Source organism: Lutra lutra, chromosome 15 (genome assembly GCF_902655055.1).
Source record: "Lutra lutra chromosome 15, mLutLut1.2, whole genome shotgun sequence".
Classification (NCBI taxonomy): domain Eukaryota; kingdom Metazoa; phylum Chordata; class Mammalia; order Carnivora; family Mustelidae; genus Lutra; species Lutra lutra.
In genome coordinates, this window is record NC_062292.1 from 13,421,065 (window position 1) to 13,444,595 (window position 23,531).

Genomic DNA, 23,531 nt, shown 5'->3' on the forward strand with positions numbered 1-23,531 from the left:
CTTTTCTTACTTTCTTCTTTTTAACAACCTCATTTATAGCAAAGCATGTTCCTTCTGTTCCCATTTCTTGTGCCCTTTAGGATGGTATGGCTCTGCCCTCCACAACTCCCTTGGTCCAGGGAAAAAGAGAATTGGAAGAGGATGGGGGAGTCCTCTGCCATTTTGCTTTTCTCTCTCGGGCCACCTTCGACTTGTCTTAGTTCTGCTTTTCCTGAAATAATAGTTAGATGGGACTTTTGAAAAGAAATTGCTCTCCTCATCTGCCAAAATATTTGTTTTTTTTCAATTAGGGGACAGATTTCCCCATTCTGCTGTGATTCATACTAACATAAAGTCAAATTGTCCTCTGATCCAATGCCTACTTTTGGAATGGGGAGGTGGCCCAAGAGTGTACAGAAGAGACAGGAAAACCAGCCTGGAAGAGAACATTTCCCATGAGAGCCCAGCATGGGCGGGGCTGTTGACAGAGACGGAGGGCCACCCAAACCAGAAAACAAGCCCAAGTCCTGCCCAGCATGACTATCCCTTCGCGACCCAGCTGGGGTGGCAAGAAATCCCATCGGCCTTTGCTCTGCAGTTCTCCAAAGGTGCCTCCTGCATCAAGCCCAGCTGTGACCACGGGGACGATGACCAGGAGGGGGAAGCAAGACCCAGGAGCCACAAAACAGCCTAAGGAGACAGAAGGCGACCACCTCTCCAGGACTAGGAAACATCCTGTCTTTCTAAATTCCAAGAACTTGGCTGAGGGAGAGATCATAACCACCTTTATTCTCCAAATTCTAGAGAAAATAATTCTGCACAACATTCGAAACTACTAGCCGCCAGAGTGGACTGAGGGGACTCCTGAGAGCGGCCTCCCGGACCGGATCCACTCAGGGCTCCAAGAGGTGCCCTCGGGAGCATCCTGTGGTAGCTGTGTGCTGAGGACACGGCCAGGAGCTCCGAGGAGGTGACCTGGCCACCGGTTCCCCCTGGACACAGACACGGAAGGAACCCTTCCCCCACCAGGTGTGAAAAAGACCAAGGCTCCTCCGTCGGCAGAGGAGGATGAGCCTCGGGCTTCATCGGGGCAGGCAGCCAGCCACAGGGTCCGGCCGGGGCACCGGCACAAAGTTCATGGGGCACAGCAGCAGCGGGCACATCTTCTCGTGCTCCTTCAGTGCTTCGCTCAGGTGCTTTAGCTCCTCTGTCAGCTTCCCGATCTCTCGCCGCAGCACAGTGTTCTCCTGCTCCAAGCACTCGTACTCCTGCACAGAGACACGGGGTGGGTGACGTGGTGGCTGCAGCCCCATTCCCTCCTGGGATGCCGGCCTCCTTCCCGGGAGAGCTCCACCAGGATGAAAGGTCCAAGAGGCCAGGGCTGTGCTTTTTGAACCGGCCTGATTGAGATACGATTTACATCAAATAGAATACACCTGTTTTACGGGTCTCGTGCAGTGAGCTTTGGTAAATGTCAACGTGCATCAAGAGAATGTTCCCGTCACTCCTAAAGGTTCCCTTGTGCCCCTGTGCAGCCTGCCTCCCCTCCCCCAACTGCTGAGCAGCTCTGTGAAGATCTCTGTTGGGGTCACTGCTGTGGGCCCAGCTCCTGGAGCAGTGCCTGAAACACAATACACGTTTGCTGACCGTGTGAATAAATGAATGAAAGTATCCCTTGCCTTGGCTCCGCCCCCAACTCTCACCTGTGAAGTTTCCACCATAGCGGAGTTTGCAGAAGCTTATACCTGGAGGGGCTCATAGATACCCCTCAGCCCAACCCACCCAATGTAGAAACCGGACATCCAACTTGGGCTGGGCACTCTTTTCTTCAAAGGACAGTCCCTATTTTTCTGAGCTGCTCTATTAGAAAGCTCCTCTTTGCACTGATACAAAATCTCTCGCTCCTTCAAACCCATCCATTGGGCTTGGTTCCACCTTATGGAACCACACAGAGTAAATTCAATACTTTTTCAATATCACAGTTCTTGTAATATTAGGAGACAGCCCCATACCACTTCCCCTTAGGTATTCTCTAAGCTCAACTGTTTCAGGTCTCCTGAGCTCCTTGGGTTTTAGGACTTCTGGTCCTTCTGTCCTCCTAGGGGTCAGCCCAACACACACTGTCACTTGCCAGGATCTATCTGGCAAAGAGTCATTCCCAAAATGATTCTGGGGATGGCTTGACCATGCACAGGTTGATGCACGGAGGTGGCCTGCCCTGGGGCTGGACCCAGGCCTGCAACCACCTCACCCTGGGGACTCTCCCTGAGCTTGCAGAGAAGTGCAAGCTCCGTCTGCCTCTGCTGCTTCTCTGTCTATATTTGGACGATGACTGATGTTCTGAAGATTAAGGGTGGGCTCTACATCCACTTCTTCTGACTTTCACTCCGGTCACTTGGGCGTCTTCCAGCCTAGCAAAGTCTTTCTGAATCGTAACGGGTCAGCTCATGGATCATGACACTACACAGCTATAAGCTGTCCATTAACTTGATAATTAGGTCTTCCTTCTCTTCCTCCGAGTCACTGGTAAGTTCTACAGTACTTGGCCAATGGCAGAGCCGCAGGGCATGCTAATAGAAATCATCTTGAAGCTGAGAGCCTTATTTAAATCTTTTTTAAAAAAGATTTTATTTACCTATTTGATAGAAATCACAAGTAGGCAGAGAGGCAGAAGCAGGCAGAGAGAGAGGGGGGAGGAAGTCCCTGCTGAGCAGAGAGCCCGATGCAGGGCTCGATCCCAGGACCCTGAGATCATGACCTGAGCTGAAAGCAGAAGCTTAACGACTGAGCCACCCAGGCACCCAACGTTATTTAAATCTTGCTGTAATTTTGTTTACCATGCATTTCCTGACATGGGGACCCAACCTTATTATTATCCACATCTTTTCTCTTAACTAGTAAATTTTCAAAAATATCACTAACAAAGTCTGATCTTTTTACAGGCCCCTAAAGCACATGCAAATTCTCAACTCTGGCCCTTTGCTAATGCTGTTCTCTTCCACTGGAGTATGTTCCTCCATTTCTGTGTGAGCCCAGCTTAAGCCCACCACCTCCAGGAAGGCTTCCCTGATCACAGCACCTAATGGAACCACAACCGTCATTATGTGTTCTAGTCAATCTCATATCACATTCAATCTTACTTATACTAAATAAGATCGCTTCCCAAAGATCAGAAATGTATAGCACCTAGGAGCTTCTGCTACCCTCTCCTGTAGCTGTGCCTGATGGGCCACCGCCCAGTCACTCCTCTGCCTCCTTCTCGCACTGGCTTCCTTCCCTCCCCACCTCTAGGCACCAGAGGTGCTGCACACAGAGGCCTGTCTGAGCCTTCCCCAGGCAGGCCCTCTGCGTGGTCTGGAATATGCTCCCAGGCGGCAGGCAGCACACACACACCCCCTGCCCCCACCCCGCAGGCGGTCCCAGGTCAGGCCAGCTTCATTAGCCCATGGGTCCCCTTCTACCTTCAGCCCTGCTGCCAGCCCCACTCCTCACGCTTTCCTTGGGCCTCTCAGAAGCTCTAGTCCTAGAAGCTCTAGTTCCATCTACAATGTGGCAACAAGCCCTCCATGGGCCAGGGGAGGTGGTGGACGGGAAGACAGTCATCGAGGGAAGGCTGCCTGCAGCCGCAGGACGATGGGCTACAGCTCTGTGGAGCATCTGTACACACACAATGCACACACGCACATACACACACAACTAGACACACATACACACACACACAACTAGACGTGCTCCTCATCTCCCAGTAAAATGGAGAATAGATGTGAATGGTTCCAATGAGCAAACATTTTAACTAGATTCCAAAAAACAGGAAAGTCTCTTGCTGTGGCAGAATATTCCATTTCTGTATTAGCTTGTTTGCTTGTTGAGTTTTGGGGCAGGATGCCGCGAGCTCCTGAGCCTTATCTCTGGAAGCCAGGAGGGGCCACGCTGCCTAATGTCTTCCTGAAGTAACACTGCTTCCCCCAAACCCCAGCCCATCAGGTCCCCTGATGCCTACTCTGTGGGGACTTTCTCTTCTGGGATTTGACTTTTACTCATCAACCTGCTAAGGGACTTTCATGGAGCTGAGGGAATAAAAAGGAGAGAAGAAGTCAAGATCTTCTGGTGAGATCAAACAACAAAAATAAAACGAGGAGGGGCACCTGGGTGGCTCCGTGGGTTAAGCCTCTGCCTTCAGCTCAGGTCATGATCTCGGGGTCCTGGGATCGAGTCCCACATCGGGCTCTCTGTTTGGCAGGGAGCCTAATTCCTTCTCTCTCTCTGCCTGCCTCTCTGCCTACTTGTGATCTCTCTGTCAAATAAATAAATAAAAATCTTTTTTAAAAAATTTAAAAAATAACAAAAGGAGGAGCTGGGGCGAGTGGAGAGGAGATGAGAGGAAATGGGGGTGAGAGGGGAGTGAGTAAGACTCACTTCACACCAAGAAGAAGTTACCCGACTTGACAAACGTAAAAAAACATCTTACAGTGCGCAGACCTCCCCCCACCCCCGACAAGGAATTAGCTGGCCCCAAATGTCAACAGTGCCTAATTCAAGAAATCCTGGTCTGGGCATCTAAGGGAGGTTGATTGGGGAATGAGGGGCTGTCTGGGGGTATCCAGGGTCCAGGATGAAAAACTGGCAAATGAGCTAATGTGTGTCCCTGGGACCAGAGGTGACGGTGAAGGCAGAAAGGAAATGAGGGGTGGAAAAGGCCATCAGAAGGGCACAGCCACACACAGACCCCATTTCACAAGCGAAGAAAGTGAAACTCCGAGAGCCAAAATGACTTTTCCAAGGTCATGCAGGCTTGGAACCTGACTTCAAGGTCAACTGCAGCCCTTGAGCAAGGAAGTAATTCTGCTTTCATTTGGCAGTGCCTGGCCCCAAATTTCCCCATGGTGGTTACCAGCAGTAAAGGGCTGTGAGTGCTCAGGATTTTACAATAAAGCCTATTCCCTAGCCCTACCCTGAACTTCCCAGCAGACAAATTGTGTCATCAGGGAGGGCTCTACAAATTGGTGTCATCATCAGTTTCTGAACCAAGGAGGGACGACTCGAAGCGTTCTCTTAGAACATGCAACAGCTGAAGAAGCTATGACAACACAGACCACAACCAAATTGCCCAAGAAATCTGCCAGTTGGTGACATTTGGGGTTCCTGAGGATGGCATCACTGCCTTCCTTTTCTGACTCAACGTTCTTTCTCAGTCTTACACCTTGGGCTGCCTGGCTTGAACCAGTCTGACCCACTTCTGAGACACAGTTCTCCCTGTTGTAGAGCTGGACTGTTCACGCACATCCTTATTTGTGGATGTGGACTCAGGCGTGTGCCCAACATTCAGAGATGAACAGGGACTGAAATCCCCCTGAGAGGTGTAAGCGCCTTGACAGGATGATTCGAAAAGCCACACTGAGCGCTGAGGTGACACACACGCATTAGGAACAGCTTCTCGGCACCACACTCGGGCTTCCAGCAACCACCTCCCTGAGGGGAAAACTCAGACTGAAGAGTGACCCCAGCCTCCCTCTGGCAGGGCCTACTCAGGCTCTCCCAGCCCTGCCCTCCAGGGAGGCCCGGCCCCGACGGACTGTCCCTCCTGTCCCCCAAGATGGAGAACTAGGAGCTGGGGGAGGTAGCCCAGAGGCTTCTAGAAGCTGGGACTGGAGGAGGTTTCTCAGGGTGTTGGAGGTAAGGGGGACTCAAGGTGAGTGAATGAGGCAGGTAGGAGAGAAGGGTGGGAATTCTAAACAAGCTCCAGATGGTCCCCTTCGTGGTATTCAAGGAAGGCAAATAAAGACCTTGAGTTCCTCTTAGAGATGCACCCATGTCATCCCACAGGATGGGACTGAGTACAGAAAGGACTGAGTACAGCCCTTCTCACGGCCAAAGCTCCCCAGGGAGTGGCGGTAGCCCTGGCTACCAGGTGGCAGCTTTCTGGACCCTTTAGTGTCTCTGCAAGAGAGAGACTGATCCCATGTTTGAGGTTTCTGAGAACTGTATCTGGTTCCCACGTGCCCCATCCTTGATGGGTCTTGGAGCCCGAGGAGGCCTTGACGGCTTTTCTGCCATGACCCAGAGCAGGTGCTAGGTGCTCTGCCCTCAACTCACTTCCTGGAGCAACTAAAACAATTCTTCACCACATTTTTAAACCAGACACCCCACCCTCAACATGCAGATTTTTTTCCAAAGTTTAAAAAAATACTCCTCTTTTTTTTTTTTTTTTTTTTTTTTACTCTATTTACTCCCCGCTCCCCATGTTGGCCCTGCAGAACAAAGATTCCCATAGCTGGGATGCCTTCCCTGGAAGGAGGTGAGGAATTAACAGCAGAACTATTATTCATGTGCTACCCTTCAACCCAGAGATGACATTCCTCTTCTACAGCAGGACTGGGATGTAGTTCCATTTTCCTGAGCCGGCCACCTGCACTGCCCCTTGTGACCAATAACACTAGTATGTAGCTAGTGACAGTAAAGATGGGGGCTATAGCTTTGGGGTCTATATATGGATGGACCCACTGTCCTGGCCTCCTGGGCACTGAGTTTCTCAACAAGACTGGCCTTGATGAGGTGATCTGCCAGTGATGGGTCAGCAGGATCTACTCTTCCTGCTCCACAGAGGCAGAGAAGGGAGTTTTCTCCCATGGAGGGAATGGGTTTCAGATCAATTAACCGCATTTCCCAAAACAGCACCTGCCATATCTTGTCACGTGACATGGTATACAGACCGCAGAAGAAGCTAGGAACCCTACAGAAGGGGGACCCCCCCGCATGGTTCTAAGAGGGATCAGGCAGGAGTAAATGTACCACCCTAAATTTCCCAGGCATCTGGCTCATTTGGGTATCAAATTCAACAATGCCAGATACTGAGAGAAACCGTCTTCTTTGACCCTGTAGGATTTATGCTACCTTCTGAGTTAGGCTGAATAAGGGCCTCCCAAAGATGTCCCAAAGATATCTACATCCAACCTCTGGAACCCGTGAATATGTTACCTTATGTGGTTTAAAAAAAAAAAAAAAAGAAGAAGAAGAAGAAGACGACCTTGCAGATGTGATTAAGAATCTGAACGTGGGGAGATTATCCTGGATTATGCAGGTGGATCCAATGTAATTATAAGGGTCTTAGTGAAAGAAAAAGTCAAGAGTCAGAGGAGATGTGTCAGAGGAACAGTGTCAGAGTAATGCAGCATGAAAAAGACTTAACTAGCCAGTGCTGGCTTTGAAGATGGAAGGGGACCACAAGCCAGGGAACACTGAGAAGCTTCTAGAAGCCAGAAAAGGCATGGATTCTTCTCTGGAGCTTCTAGAAGCCAGAAAAGGCATGGATTCTTCTCTGGAGCCCCTGGAAAGAATACAGCTCTCTTGACACCTTGATTTTAGCCCCGTTGAGACCCATTCCAGATGCCTGACTTCCAAAATTGTAAGATAATAAACCTGTGTTGTCTTAAGCCACCAAATTTGTCATAATTTATTACAAAGTCCATAAGAAATGAATATACTTTCCTTGAAAACTCCTATGGTTTAAAAAATAGGAAGGAGATCTTATTCCTCTCTTTGTGACCTAGCATCAAGGCCTTGTCCATGGTAGTGCTAACAAGTATTTGTGGAACGAATCTACCCGCTCTTGCTCTGTGGAAGGTCTTATCGTCATTTAGCCACCACCACACACATCATCACTTGGGACTTACAATTGAGTGTCCCCTAGTGTTTCCTTATATTAATGCACCTGGCTTGGACGAGAAGCATCTTGAGGGGAAGGGCCCTGGCTGTGCAGCTAGCACACAGGGTCTGAACACAGGGCCATGCCCTAACTGGGCGGCAAGTGCCCTCTGGGGTAATCTGGTAACATGAGGCTAGAACCAGGACTGCTTCATACGCAAGGGGGAAGGAAGAAAGGAGACAAAGGACATTCCAACTCCTCTGTGGGACGTTTACAGGACCAACTCAGGCTGGGAAGGATCTCTTCTGACCCTATCTCCTTTTAGGGCCCAGCCTTCCTGCTTCCAGGAAAGAGTCTGATATTCGTAATTCATGCCCACTGTGAATTTCTATCATTGGTCGCCTCCCCCTGGCGTATGTACATCCTAAACCTGTTCTCAGTTCACTGTGAAAGGCTTTTCAGATTGTTTTTCCCCTCATAATACCTCGGTATCTGCTATGTTGTCAATGCCCCCAGACCCAGCTTGCTAAGACCAGCTGTGACAAGACAGCAGGCAGGGAAGGGCTACATTAAAATCCTTAGTGATTTACACCAACCTTGTCTAAAGATGAGCGTTCAGAACTATCATCAGTTCTTTGCACAGACACTTGGATACCTTTGAGGCCAGTGCCTGATAGAGAGCAGTTCCCATGTTCTGTCTGTGAGATTATGTGGGATTATGCATAAGGGTAGAGGAAAATGGGAAAGTTTACGGTAAATCCCAGGTTCCTGACGTGGATGATGAGAAAACTGGTGAGCTCCATTAACTTCACTTGAAGACAGGAGGAGAAGAGAGAGTCTCAGGGTAAACACACTTATCAGTGTGTTGTATCCAAGCAGCCTGCACCCACCCATCTGAGGACATCTAAGCAGACATTGGAAATATGGGGTCGGGGGGCCTTGAACTGAGGTCTTGCCTGGAGTAGTCAAAGTGGGAAGCTAATGCTGCGAGAACAGATGAATAGATCATATCTTCAGGGTGGGAAGGAAAAAGAGCAGAGTCTGAAAGCCTGGTCAACACCAAAAGTTAAGAGAACTGACAGAGGAAGAGAAGGTAGCAAAGAAACAGAGAAGAAAGGTGGTTAGGAAGGTCCAGTGGGAAATGCGGTCTTTTAGAAGCTGAAGACCTTGAAAGAAGGTCTTAGGAAAGGGGGAGGGTCAATGGTACGAAATGTTCAGCAAGGTCTGCAAGGTCACAGTCCATGAGTCTAGAAAGAAGTCCCCGGATCAGGTAGTGCCGAGGCACTATGGGTCCCCCCGGGAGCACCTCTGCAGAAAGGATGTGTGCGCGCACGCGCACGTGGCCTGCGTACGGTCACGTGCATGCGTGCGTGCGTGCGTGCGTCCATGCTGGGTGGGGCGGGGCGGCAGAAACGCCAGCACAGAGGACTGGGAAATAAATGGCACTGAGCGTGTGGAGGCAGCAGGTCTCTCTGGGAGGAGCAGGGAGGGGAGGAAGGAAAGAAAACAAATGGGGCTTGAAAAGGAATTGGAGGGGCGCCTGGGTGGCTCAGTGGGTTAAGCCGCTGCCTTCGGCTCAGGTCATGATCCCAAGTCCTGGGTTCGAGCCCCACATCGGGCTTTCTGCTCAGCGGGGAGCCTGCTTCCTCCTCTCTCTCTGCCTGCCTCTCTGCTTACTTGTGATTTCTCTCTGTCAAATAAATAAATAAAATCTTAATAAAAAAAAAAACCACTTGGGACGCAGAAGTTTAAAAAAAAAAAAAAAAGAAAAGGAATTGGAATAGAGAGGAGGTTTTGTTTCGTTTCGTTCTGATTTATAATGAAAGGAACTTGAGAGAGGAACCACCAGCGGATGAGGGATAAAGATGTCCGTGAAGGATCGGAAAACTGGGCTGGAAGGATGCAGTGACATGAGACGTACGTGTCCAAATTGGTGGTGACCAGGACATGACCTTGGGGCCACCACCACAGCTCCTTTCCGTGGCCCTAATGTGGCTCTGCCCCAACCACAGGCTCACCTCGTGGAGTTTGTCAGCCTTTTGGGTCTGCTTCTTCCGACTTCTCTGAGCAGCAACTCGGTTTTTTTCTCTCCTTCGGACCTTCCGGTCATCATCGTCTGGGCTCTGGGGGGAAAATGTGTGGTTAGGTGTGCTGTCGGGGCGCCTTGCTTCGCCTTCCTCTGCCCTGTCCCTTTCCTCAGCATCGCTTCACCATTTTACTTGCAGTCCTGACAGTGCTTGTTGCTACATGGGTGGGACAGCACTAGCCCCTTGTTCAGCCTTGTGCCCTGGCTGAGTTTAGCTGCTCATTCCCATGACCCGCCCTGAGAAATGTATGGTGAGACTGCCATTTAAAAGATGAGGATAAGAAACTCAGAGGGGGGAAAAAAAAGAAACTCAGAGGGGGTAAGGAACTTGCTCCAGGTATCACAGCTAGACGTGGGTAAATGGGAAGTGGAACTCAGGTCTGTTGGACTCCAAACCAACGTTCATAAACCTCTACCCCACAGGGTGTGTGCCTGGAAGAGGTGCGGTGTCAACGTGCATCTGAAAACAGGGAAGGCAGAAGGCATGTGCTATCTGGAACTCGCTCTGTGGCAGGCCTTGCCCCACCACACACAAACAGGTACTTTTGATACTGCATGCACATTTTACACTGATAACTAATTGCAATCACACAATTCTATCAGCACATCAGATGATCTCAGACACCTCATTTGAACAATGCTTGATGGACATTTTCACCGGTCAGAGTGAATCAGAAAGCAAACTCATGATGTGTCTTGAAAGCTCTCAGCTCTATATGAGATTTAACCAAACCTAGTTGAATCCTTCAAGAGTTATTCTGAAACAGGCAGGATAAAAAAAAAAAAATGTACCTACCAAGATAAAAAACATTTCAGTTACAGAAAAAACATGGAGAAGTAGAGAGTATTTGCTTTCCGGAGCCCTGTGAGAAGGTACCAAAGGGCGGGGAAGCGGTACGCTACCTTTAAACAGTTTAAAAGCCAAGAGGTTAGTGGGATACAAACATAGGAAAGCTACTCAATTATTAACATTAATGGAGAGCAAATATTGATAATATAAGATAATGGGTAATTTCAGTTATTTTATCTGGTCTTGTATGAGAGACAATTCTCCCCAAGCTCTGGTGAGTAAAGAATTTTCAGTATACAGAAGAATATAAGCCTATAGAAGGAGAAAGATAGCATATTATAAATAATACAATAAATGGATGTGGTGTGGAAGTAGTGCTTAAGGGAACAGGCACAAGGTATTAAAATGTAGCTTTTCAGAGGCAAAGAAGTCTTGGTTAACATAACCAGGACACCACAGGGGCAAAATGTGGTTTACAGGACAGAACTCTAGCTAGAAATATATAGCCACTGGTTTTGTCTCTTACTGTCAATACAGCTTGGGGGAAATGGCTTAAATTCTCTGAATGTTCAATTTTCTCATTTATCCTAAGTGTGAGTCATTCATTCTCTCAGCAAGTATTAACTGAGTACCTGCCATGTGCCAGGCACTGTTTTAGGCACTGAAGATGCATGGCCGGAACAACCGATCGGTAATCACTGCACAAATCATTCCAACAGCCTAATGCTTGGGACTAGCATACGGATAAAATGAGATTTTAACCTAAAGCTCCCAGCACATGGTATGCCCTTAATAACCTAAGGAGGCTACTATTATATAGTAATAGGTTACTACTATTATTACAGTAACCTGTGGAGGTTGCCATTTTTCGAGTCTCCCTTAGTGCTTGTCTCCAAATCATACCTTTTTGTTCACATTTAAAAAGTCATAGGGCCCAAGGAAGCAACCTGCATCCTGTCCTCTGGGAGCAAGACACTCTAACCTGGATGTAATCACCTATCCATATGATCACAGCTGAGAACCCAGCAGTAACATTCAATCAAAACAGAAAGAGGGGAGCGAAGTGTTAAGATAATCATAAATTATTAACCATATCTTAATTAGTCATAAAAATTTCGAGAGGTTATTACTATATTCATTCTACAGGTGGGGAAATTGAGGCTCAAAGAAGTTAAGCAAAATGCTCAAGGCCACTCAACCTGTGTGTGGTTAAACCGAGGTCCAAACTCAGAAATGTGTGACTCTCTAGCGTCACCCGATGACACTACGCGCCAGACATCGAATTGGGAAGGGGAGGAGGGGGGGCATCACGATGAGACTCCCTCCAGAGCAACCGAGTGGGAAGTTCTCTGATTGCCATCCCCGCGGGCAACTTTATCTGTTTCCTGAGTAGGTAGTTGTACATGTTGCCCAGGACAGCACAGAGGGCTGAACGCGGGCATATGGGTTCCACCAGAGGCGGGACTGGAGTTCTCCCACTGCGGGGCCCCCACCCCGCTCCCTTAGGCTGATGGATCGCGAGTTCCCCATTCGGAGGGTAGATGTTGGGAGTGCCTGGACACGAGCTGCCCCTTCGGACCGAATATCCCCTCTGTACACCCTGGCGCCCGCGAAGGGCCACGCGCGCAGGGGGTGGGGTGGCAGCGGGCGCCAGCGCAAGGATGGCGACACCGGGACAGCGCGGATCCCACGTGCGGGGAAGCGTGGACTCTGCCCGGGCGTCTGCGCCCTGCGGCCTCTCCGCTTCCCGGGGCGCAGGAGCCGGGTCACCGTTCCGGAGGCGGCGGGCACTGTGCGTGAGCTGGGGACCACCGGGCAGAAGCGCCCGCGGGATTCCTGCCCCGCGCCCCCACTCCTGCAGGTCTCTGGCTCCCGCAGCGCCCTTCACCTCGGCACTCAGCGTTCACCACCCCGGAGCCCCAGACCCACCTCCTTCGTGCCCCTCGGCGCTCCCATCCCCGCATGCCCGCGGGCCTCCCTGAGCCTCTAGTCCACTACCTGGGGCTGCGGCTGGTTCCCCGGCGCCGCGACGCTCCTCTGCAGGACGCTGCCGGCCGCCGGGAGCACTTGCGACATGCCGGGCACTCCTCCGGCCCGGCCAGCCCCGCCGCGCAGCCTCGCGGAGGAGCGGCCGCGCGGCCCGCCGCGCCTTGCACGCGGGGCGCTGCCTACGGGCACTCGCGGGTCACCCGCATCCTCGCGCCCCCGCACCTGCCGGCCGCCGCCCTCCGCCCCGCCCCCTCGGGCTTCCCGCTCTCCCGGCGCCTGCGGCCGCTGAACTGCCCGGGTTTCCCCTCCCCCGGCCCTGGCCCGCGGGCTTGCGCGTCCCGAGTCTGCCCGCCCCTCCTCTCACTCCCGCCCCGTTTCCTCCTCTCCCCGCCCTCTCGCCGCACCTCGGGGTCCCAAATCCCACCCCTGTCGCGGCTTTCCGCTGGGCCCCTGCGCTTCGTGGAAGTCACGTGGCGGCTCCGGAACCCGGGAGGGAACGCGAAGCCCCACTCACGAGAAGGAACGCTGGGGCCGCGAGGGGGTCGGGGAGACGCAGCGCAGCTTTTGGGGTCCTTCGGACGCTCTCGGGGAACTCAGGCTGAGAAACACACGTGGGTGGCTTGGACGGGAAGGGGGGGTGTTTCCAGGTCGCATCTCGGCATCTTCCTGCGCGCCCGGGGCCCCGCCTTTCCCTAGCAGAAGGGTCAGTTTTTCGGGACTTTCTTCGGGGCGATCGGTCGCCCAGGCTCCATTCTCACTCCTTCCTCGACCCGCGGCTCCCCTGCCCGCGAGGCGCAGGCCAGGAGCCGGCAGCCAGCTTTGCCGGGTCCCAGTGCCCACCCTGAGAGCCGCGGCCCCCCAGGGCCTGTCTGCGGGGGGCAAGTGCCCTTCTTTCCACGGACGCCGCGGGGCTGTGGGGGAGAGCGAGACGGGGCGGCCCCGAGGGTGAATTCCCTCCGTATGGGGTGGGGAGGAGGAGGTTGTCCTGAGAGCGAATCTACCGCGGTGGACGTCATTCTTGACAGGGTCTGAACCTCAGATGCTTTTCCCTTTAGGTTAAGTGCCAGGTGCTCTGCCCACAAGTTAAACTGCGAGCCTTCATGCCAAGCTGGGGACAGGGTAGAGGTATTGGCGCTTTCCCTCCACCTGCCTGCCAGTGAAAAGATAACAAAGTCAAGCAGTGTCGTGCTTGGGCCCACCGAAGAGAAAAACGAGCGGTTTCGGGTTTGTGGTCTGCTTACTGCGAGCGGGGGAAAGAAAGACAACCGCGAACCTACATGGGCGGGTGGGGACCAGCGCCCGGAGGTCCGACGTGCCTTCCGACTGTGGTCGCTTAAGTGTTGAGGCTCTGGGCAGCGGCAGGGGATGGGGGCGGGCGCGTCGGGCTCTCAGGCCAGCGCACGTGGCTCTCCGCCAGGATTTAAAATCCTGGCAACAGCTTTGAGATGCAGCTTGAGTGAACTTGGTTGCCTGGCCCGGAGCCAGGAAATAAGCACACGGTCTTGTCTCCGGGATCAGGGGGTTCCACCACGGAACAGAAGGCTGAGGGGCAAGGCGGCGGGGAGGACTGAGGGTGGGAGCGACCCTTTTCAGGGACAATGCCTTACCCTTATACCATCAGGGCTACACAGCGGAGCCATCTCTACGCTAAGTTTTCCGCCTAGATTTATTTTCTCATCTTCCGTTTATCCTTTTCATCATGCTACATCACTCACGGTTGCCCCGGAGCTATTCTTTTGCAAACCACACAGGTACACAGTCCTCCTAGTACAGTGCTACACACACACACACACACACACACACACACACACACACACGCAGTAAATTCATTGTAGTACATTGGCTGAGAGCCCTCAATTCCTGGAAACATAAGGACTCTAGCAAGATAGGAAAACCTCTGGGTCAGGTGGTCTTGAATTTTCAGAAGTGCTTTCGTTCTCCAGTGCTGGTTAGGAAGGGAAAGGGTAAGGTGTAAACACAGCGGACATTTAGGTGCTGTCCCATCCTACATTCTGGGTATTGCCAATCTCCAGTTCCCACGGAGCCACACCACACTCGAAGTCCTCTGGGGCTGTACCTTCTACCTCGGTCCCCACGCAACGCGATCCCCCTCACGTTGATCCATGTCCCAGCGCACGAGAACTCTTCATATAGGCATAGGCCTTGTGTCTCCTCAAATATATTTAAAGGAGGACTCTGGGTTAACTAGTGAGCATTTAAGGAACAGGTCACTTTGACCTATAACACATCAAAATGGATGGATTAAATAGTTAGATACAGAAAGTAAGACCAGGGAGATAAAACAGAGTTAAATTATTTACTAAAGCCCTGGGATTAAGAATCTTGGAGAGAATTTTCTAAGACCACATGTGACAGGAGATACCACATTAGAAAGATCTGAATTGTACAAGAATGCTAAAGTGCTTTAGATGTGAGCGTGTCCAGAAATGACAAAGACATGGGGAAAAAATATTCACAATAGCTATGATAAAGGGGTTCAAATTTCTACTATTTTTACAGCCCATCAAAAGAAATAAGAACAATATTAAGACAGCCCCTCAAAAGTAAACTGCACAAAGGATATGAACTGGCATTTCCCAACAGAGGAAATAATCAAGAAAAACAGATGTAGAAAAATATGTATATTAGCATGAGAAACATTTAAAAATATTAAATTAGCAAAATAAAAAGTATGAAATGTTGGTGAGAGTATGAAATTGCTGCTTTCATATTTCATTGGCATTGTTGTGAATTGGTACAAACTTACTGGAAAGCAAATTTATTGCCACTTTTAAGAACCATGCAGTAATCATCGGTTTTGACTTCATTTTCCTTAGGAAAATTCTGGAAAATCATCATAGGAAGATCACTGTAAATACTAGAGAGAAAACTATTATATGCAAATGAAATCTCACAATAATATTTTTAAGAGTAAAAAATTGTAAGCAACATAAATGTCCAATTATAGGGGAATGGCTGACTAAAATATGTTTTAGTCATGGGATAGAACAGTATGCATCTTTAAAATTACAAGCATGCAGACAGATTTGCCACGTGGAAGATTTATTGGATATAAGGTAAAGTGAGAAAAAAATCAGGTTACAAAAAGTACAAGCATAACATGTATAAAATGTGTGTGTAACACTACTGTACTGTATGCTTAAAAATGGTTAGGATGGTAAATTTAATGCTGTTTTTTTTCTTACCACAAAGACAAAATGTATGCATATGAGAAAAAATTGGAAGAGCATATAACAAAGTGGTAGCTTTTCTGCTGTGGTGGTGGGATTATAAGTAATTTTCCTTCCCCCCTCCCCCCCTTTTTTTTTAACTTTTGGAGAACATTTTATTATGTTAACATCTTCAAACATCTTATATTTATAAGCAAGCACTAACTATTGCTTTCCCTGATACTAAGCTCATTTGTCACACCAGAATGCCAACATCTCTTTGACCAAGTGGAGGCTCTAATAACAGCCTATTTTCTTGCTTTTCTGTGATTTCTGATTCATTTTATTCTACATCAAAAGGAGAAAAAAGCAGTGAAAATGAAGAAAAGATTAACAAGAGCAGACATTTCAAGTGTCTTCTTTTCTTCTTTTGCCTTTCCTTTGTATCCGTAGTTTTTCCTTTGAACAGGGGAGGGGGGAGAAATTACATGGTTTGGCAATTGCCTATTACTACCGCAGTGACCCTGCATTACATCTATAGGGATGGGGGAGGAGGTGAAGGAGATTCATAGCTCAGTGATCAAATCCTCTGGTGATTCACTTCATAAGATGACAGTTCTTCATAGAAACAAGTTGCCGAAATGCTAGAAAACCCTGTCACTACCCACCCTCTTTTAGGGAAACTGGCTTTCCAGTAACTCCGTGTTCCCTGCTGTTTCTCAGAAGGTGGTCCTGTGAAGTTATGGTGGGGCTAGAGAAAGGAAAGTTGAAGGCAGAGACCCCCATGTTTGCCAGAAGTGAGTCAGACAATGGACAAAGCAAAGATCCACACCTCAGGGAGTCAAACTCTAGGGAAGGGAAACAAGCAATAAACAAAATACAGTATTTAGAGGGAGAAAATGTAATATTTAGATGGTGGTATGTTCTATGGGGAAATATAGAGGAGGGATGAGAAATAGGGCACGGTGAAGGGAGACCAGGCAAAGTTCTCCTGAAGGAGGTGACAGAGGGGGCCATGTGAATAACTGGGTGGGCGTGGCCCAGGCTGCATGAACAGCAAATGCAAGAGCCCCTTGGGAACATGCCTGACCATTCTAGAAACTAGAGGACGCTGGAGTGCGGTGAGGTCAGAGGTGAGGCCAGAAAGGCAAAGGGACAGGCTTTTACTCGAATCGAGATGAGAAAATATTGGACTTTTGAACAGAGGGTGTGACATGATCTAACGTTATATAGGATCCCTTTGATCTAGGTGTTAAAAACAGTCCCACAGAGTTAAGGAAGAAACAAGAGGTGATGAAAATAATCCAGGAGAGCGGGGACGAGGGCTTGGAAGATGCTGAAAGCAATGGGGGCCAAGACACATGTGTCAGGAAGTCAATGTCTGTAGACTGACGGTTCTTCACTTGGGTAGGCCCCATTCAAGACCCAGAGGGGGCCTAGCAATGTGTCTATATGGCGATAGGCTGTAATAAGATTTGCAAAAGTGGGATATTTCAACTATAACTGCTTAGGACCACTGTTTCTTTTCACCCCAAACTCCCCCTTCATCTCTGGGGGTGTTGAACTGGCTATGGGCATCTGGGGGACTTTGCCAAGGAAGGTTCATCAGAGCTGTACTTCTGTATTGGGTTATATGTATGTGGTTTGTAGTCACTTCTGTCTAGAAACACATTATTGCTAATTGTATGGCTGCCAGGAATATCCCTACTGACCCCCATGCTAACTCACCTGAGGAGGTTCTTTGTACTGAGAAATGAACATTTTCACACAGCACCGAACCAATGGCCCCAGAAGCAATTCTCTGAAAATTCTCCAGATCATCACATGTGCAAAATTGTAAGCAGAGGATTGAACACTTGTGTATGTCTAGTCAAAAAAGCATCCTCTCTTGCCAGGAATAAAATCAACAATACAGCTTATATGATTATAAATATACCTTAAGTGGTTTTTTCTTTGCTATGAAATGTAAAAAGTGGGTGAAGATAAGCAATTAAAATCAATGGAAAATTTTCTGACATGAAAAAGCAAACTGTAAAGACAAATTTCAGGTTATACTAGAAGCAAAGACATCAGAAGAAAAGATAAGTGGAGATGCATTCAAGTTGTTGCCTGTATCAATAGTTCATTTTTGTTGTTGTTATTGGTGAGTAGTATTCTATGGCAGATCATTTAATCATTCGCCTATTAAAGGGCATCTAAGTTGTTTCCAGTTCTTAGCTATTATGAATAAAGCTGCTATAAACATTTGTGTATAGGAATTTGTGTGAACATAGCCTTCATTTCTCTGGGAAAATGGCAAAGTCTGCGATTGCTAGGTCATAGAGTAGTTGAATGTTTAGGTTTTCAGGAAACTGTCAAAGTGCTTTCCAGAGGGGCTGAATCATTTTAAATTCCCACCAGCAATGTATGAATGATATCAGCATGCTCTCCAGCATTTCATGTTGTTACTATTTTTTATTTTAGCCATTTTGGTAGGTGAGTAATAATAGTTCATTGTGGCCTAAATATGCATTTCCCTAATGGTGAATGAGGTTGAATATTTTTTCATGTGTCTGCCATCTGTATATGCTCTTCAGGTAGAATGTCTTTTGTCTATTTTATAACTGGATTGTTGTTTGCTGTCTTGCTGTTGTGATTTTTTTTTTAAGATTTTATTTATTTGTTTGTCAGACAGAGAGAGAGAGAGAGAGTACACACAAGCAGGCAGAGTGGCAGGCAGAGGCGGAGAGAGAGGCAGGCTCCCTGCTGAGCAATGAGCCCAATTTGGGACTCCATCTCAGGACCCTGGGATCATGACCTGAGCTGAAGTCAGCAGCTTAACCAACTGAGCCACCCAGGCGTCCCAAGTTGTGATTTTTATATATTCCAGACACTAGTCCCTAGTCAGATGTATGGTTTGCAGATATTTCCCCCTCCTTCATAATTTGTCTTTTCGTCCTTTGAACGGAGTCTTTGCAGAATAAAATTTTAAATTTTGATAAAGTCTAACTTACCGATTTTTCATTTTACTGACCATGTTTTTAGTGTAAAGTCTAAGAACTCTTTGGCTAGCCCTAGATCCTAAAGATTTTCTCTTATTCTTTTTCTAAATGTTTCATAGTTTTTGCATTGCATTTTATATCTAAGCATGTGATCCTTGTTAATGTCTTTATAAGGTATGAGTCTTAGTTAGGGTCTTTTTTTTTTTTTTTTAAGTGTATGGATATCTAACTGCTCCATTTTTTGAAAAGATTGGATTTTCTCCACTAAATTGCTTTTGCATTATTGTCAAAAATCAACTGAGCAGGAGCACCTGGGTGGCTCAGTCTTTGAGAATCTGCCTTTGGCTCAGGTCATGATCCCAGGGTCCTGCAATCAAACTCCCCAGGATCCCGGGATCCTGGGATCGTTTCCTCTTCCACTCCCCCTGCTTCTGTTCCCTCTCTCGCTGTGTCTCTCTCTCTCAAATAAATAAATAAAATCTTTTTTGAAAAAATCAACTAAGCATATTTGTGGTCAGTTTTGCATTACTGTCAAAAATCAAATGAGCATATTTGTGTGGGTCTATTTCTGATTCTTTATTCTGTTCTGTTTATATATGTGTCTCTCTGCCAACACCACATAGTTTTGCTTACTCCACCTATAAAATGTCTTAAAATGTGATAGACTGATTCCTGATAGTTTCTTCCTCTTTTTCAAGATTGTTTCAGCTATTCTAGTTTCTTTGTCTTTTCATACAAATTTTAGAATAATATTGTGTATCTCTACAAAATCTGGGATTTTTATAGGAATTGCATTAAGCTTTTGGAGAATATTGGTGTCTTTACTAGGTTGAGTCTTCCAATCCATGAGCGTAGTATGTTTCTCCATTTATTTAGATTTTTACTTCTTTCATTAGTAGTTTGTAGCTTTTAGCATAGAAGTCCTATATGTGTTTTGTTAGATTAACACCTCAATATTTCTCTTTTTTAGTTATTATAAATGGTACTGTAATTTAAATTTTTATGTCCATGTGTTCATTTGATTTTTATAGGTTCATCTTGTGTCCTGTGAACATGTTGAACTCACCTATTAGTTTTAGGAATTTTTTGTAGATTCCTTGGGATTTTCTATGTAAACACACATGTCATCTGAAAATATGAACAGTTTCATTTCTTCCTTTTTGATCTGTATACTTTTTATTTTATTTTCTTGCCTACTGCACTGACTAGAATATTCAGCACTGTGTTGAATAAGAGCAAACTTTATTACTTTGTTCCAGATCTTATAGCGGAATGCATTCAGTCTTTCACCATTAGTATAATGTTAGCTGTAGTGGGTTTTAGGGGGGTTTTTATTTTGTTTTGTTTTGTTTTTGTCTTTTTGTTAGATGCTCTTTATCAAATTGAGGAAGTTCCCCTTTATTCCTATTTTTCTGGGAGTTTTTATCACGAATCATTATTGAATTTTGTCAAATAGTTTTTCCACATCAATTGATATCTGTGATTTTTCTCTTTTAGTCTGTGAAGTGGATTATATTGATTGATTTTCAAATATTGAAACTGACTTGTATCATTGGAATCAATTCTATTTGGTCATGGTGTGTATAATTCTTTTTATATATTGATAAACCCTGTTTGCTCATAATTTGTTAAGTTTTTTTTTCTATATTCATGAAGTACTGACTTTGTCTGATTTGGTATCAGGATAATACCAGTTTCACAAATGAAATGGGAAATGTCCCCTCTTCTATTTTCTGGAAGAGATTGTATAAAACTTGTATTAATTCTACTTTAAATGTTTAGAATTCTCCAGTGAAACCATTAGGACCTGGAGATTTCTTTGTGGAGGTCTTTAAAAGTACAGTTAATTCCTTTAGGAGTTATAAGGCTTTTAAAATTGTCTGTTTCATAGTGGGTGAGTTCATGTTTTTCCAGGAATTGATCCATTTCATCTCAGTTGTCAAGTCTATGTGTGTCTGTTTCATATTGGGTGAGTTCATGTTTTTCCAGGAATTGGTCCATTTCATCTCAGTTGTCAAGTCTATGTGTGTATAATTGCTCATGGTATTCCTTTATTATTCTTTTGATGTCTGGAGGTTTTTTAGTGATATTTGCTGTTTCATTCCTGATATTGGTCATCTGTGTCTTCTCTCTTTTTTTCCTCTGTCAGACTTGCTAGACATTTCTCAATTTTGTTGATCTTCAAAAAATCAGCTCTTTGTTTCAATGGTTTCTCTATTATTTTGTTTTTCATTTCATTGATTTTTATTATTTCCTTCTTTCTGCTTGCTTTTGGCTTATCTTTCTCTTCTTTTTCTAGGTTCATAATGTGAAAGCTTGAGAGATTTCATGCTATAGATTTTCCTCAGAGCACTGCATTAGCTGCGTTGTGCAAATTTTAATATATTCTATTTTCATTTTCATTTGTTTCAGGTATCTTTTTTAACTTCCCTTGAAATTTCCTATTTGACCCATTGGTTGTTTTGAAGAGTATTTAGTCCAACTATTTGAGGACTTTTTGTGTCCAGTTGTTTCTAGTTCTTAGCTATTATGAGTAAAGCTGCTATAAACATTTGTATATAGGAATTTGTTATAGGAATCTGTTATTGATTCTTGCTTGATTCCATGTGGTCAAAAAATGCATTCTGTATGATTCTACTTCATTTTTAATTTGTTGAAGTTGGTTTCATGGCCCATCTTGCTATAGGTTTCATGAGCACTAGCAATGAAGTGTTTCTGCTGTTTTGGGGTGGGATGTTCCACAAATATCTATTTGATTTGTGTTGGCCGATGGTGTCATTGAGTTCTTCTATACCCTTGTTGATTTTTGTCTAATTGTTCTATTAATCGTTGTCAGGTGTCTTAATTTTTACCTGTCTAGTAGGTGGAAATGTTATTTTGTGGTCTTGACTTGCATTTCCCTGAGTTCTAGTAAAATAAAGGGTCAGATTAAATACTTTCCTTCCTCTCTAATTGCAGCTTTTAAAACATGTTGTTGAGACTTTGCTTTTTTTTAAAGATTTTATTTATTTATTTGAGAGAGAGAGAGAGCACAAGCCAGGGGAAGGGGCAGAGGGAGAGGGAGAAGTGGACTCCCCACTGAGCAGGGAGCCTGATGCAGGAGCTGGATCCCAGGACCCTAAGGTCATGACCTGAGCCAAAGGCAGACATTTAAACAACTGAGCCATCCAGGCACCCTTTAAGAAGAAGCAGACTCCCCACTGAGCAGGGAGCCCACCTTGGGGCTTGATCCCAGGACCCTGAGATCATGACCTGAGCCCAAAGCAGATGCTTAACCAACTGATTCACCCAGGCTCCCCAAGACTTTCCTTACAAATTATTCAAACTTTTTTTTTCTCTTATTTCTGTTTTTTTATTCTTGTTTTTGTTCTCACATATGTAGTGACCCTGATGATGCATCTGAAGAGAGAAATAAGGAATATGCCTCTGGATAATCTCCATCTGGCATAGTGCCACAGCAATTAGACACATACTTGAGCCAAAGCCTTCAGTGACTCTCTGTTTTCTAAAAAATACAGTCCTATTGCTTCTCGGCATTTTAGCTAAGATCAAGTGTAAAAAATACAGACCCAAACCTTAACCTGGCATTTAAAGCCCATGTGATGTACTTCTGATTTAACTAACCCAGCTATGTCAATGCCTCTCTGTTCTCTAATAAGTTGGCTCTTGCCATTCCCTCTGCCAAGAATGTTCTTGGTCAATCAAAATCCTACCTATGCTCTAAATGTTGCTCAAATGCTCCCTCTATAGAGACTTTGTTGATCATTCCAGCTGGAAGTGATTGCCCTTTCTGCTGTCCTATAACATCTGTCCTATGATGGTGCACAGCTCAGGATCATAATGCACACACCTGGTAAACCACCGAGTGGCTTCATGTCAATGATTCAGACCAGGACTGTGCAGTTGTTACTTTACATCTGTTTCTTGGCTTGCAGACAAAGTGCCTCTCCTTTAGTAATATTCTAGCTCCCATGGTGAGCATTGTTAAAATTCTATCTCAAATGACCAGATTCACTGAAATTAGTATATTAGGCAAGCCAACAATTTGTTGAGAAGAACAGATTAGAAGACTAAATAATTTAGAATACTGATAAACTCGTGCTCTGAAATTATTTCTATATACATGTCAGTTGAATGTGAGACATGTACTAGCAAAACAACTGAAAAAATATATTTTAAAAAATCTGAGTTTGCCTTATGGACAACACTTCACTGAGTTTTGAACTTTTGTTTCTTTAAGCCAGGTGACAGTTTCAGTAGACTAGTAGACTGTATAATATAACAGGACTTTAAAAAAAAAGCAAGTCTAGATAATACCCTATGTTATTTTTAAAGTAAGAAATTCCAGGAAAGGTTCATATGACTTATCTACATAAAAGTAGCTGTGAAATTTCATATCTCACATTTTCATACACCTGGTAATTCCAGTCTTTATTAAAAATCAAACCATTGTTTTTTTAAGTCACAGAAGACTAGAAAAAATTTGGGGGGGAATTCTTACCTTAAGAATGAAACTCTTTTATTGTAGAGAATTAGAAAATAACAATGGTAATAGTTATTATTAATAATTAATAAACTATTAGGTACTTAATTAATAAATAATTAAGTATTGTTACCAACCATAATCCCTTTACTCAGCAATGACTATTGGTAACATAGGACTTTGAAAAAGTTGTTCTAGATCTTTCTGGTTTGTGTTTAGACAAGACTGTTACTGATGGATTTTTTTTTCAATGAAGAGTCTATACCTATCCTTGGTGTTCCAGGACATAATAACACTGATGGTTGGCAGTGAGTGCTTCATGTTTATTTTCAGTTCCACATGCTGTTCTGCAGACCCATTTCCTCTTGTTCTCTCCCTAGCAGAGGCAGAGAAATGTTGACCTCTCTCTTC

General features: G+C 46.0%; 1 protein-coding gene across 4 annotated transcripts; it reads right to left on the bottom strand.

Annotated features, from left to right (window-relative positions):
• Positions 1–749: 749 nt before the first annotated feature.
• Positions 750–12,783, bottom strand: BATF3 (basic leucine zipper ATF-like transcription factor 3). 4 transcript variants are annotated; one of them, XM_047705610.1, is made up of 4 exons: positions 12,639–12,783; positions 12,496–12,597; positions 9,640–9,744; positions 750–1,247 (listed from the first exon to the last, which is right to left on the bottom strand). In XM_047705610.1, exons 2-4 carry the CDS (start codon positions 12,571–12,573, stop codon positions 1,062–1,064), a joined length of 369 nt encoding a protein of 122 aa, XP_047561566.1. In that variant the 5' UTR covers positions 12,574–12,597; positions 12,639–12,783; the 3' UTR covers positions 750–1,061. The 4 variants fall into 4 exon arrangements, with proteins under 4 accessions (XP_047561566.1, XP_047561567.1, XP_047561565.1 ...); XM_047705611.1 differs by having other exon boundaries at positions 12,496–12,606; positions 12,648–12,763; XM_047705609.1 differs by having other exon boundaries at positions 12,496–12,775.
• Between the last annotated feature and the right edge of the window lie 10,748 nt (positions 12,784–23,531).

What these genes read in the sequence shown, in the direction of transcription:
- BATF3 (XM_047705610.1), bottom strand. Translation starts at nt 12,573, where the DNA reads ATGTCGCAAGTGCTCCCGGCGGCCGGCAGCGTCCTGCAGAGGAGCGTC. An exon ending in GGAACCAGCCGCAGCCCCAG is followed by an intron (nt 9,745 to 12,495) that starts GTAGTGGACTAG and finishes TTTTCCCCCCAG; the next exon opens with AGCCCAGACGATGATGACCG. An exon ending in AGGCTGACAAACTCCACGAG is followed by an intron (nt 1,248 to 9,639) that starts GTGAGCCTGTGG and finishes GTCTCTGTGCAG; the next exon opens with GAGTACGAGTGCTTGGAGCA.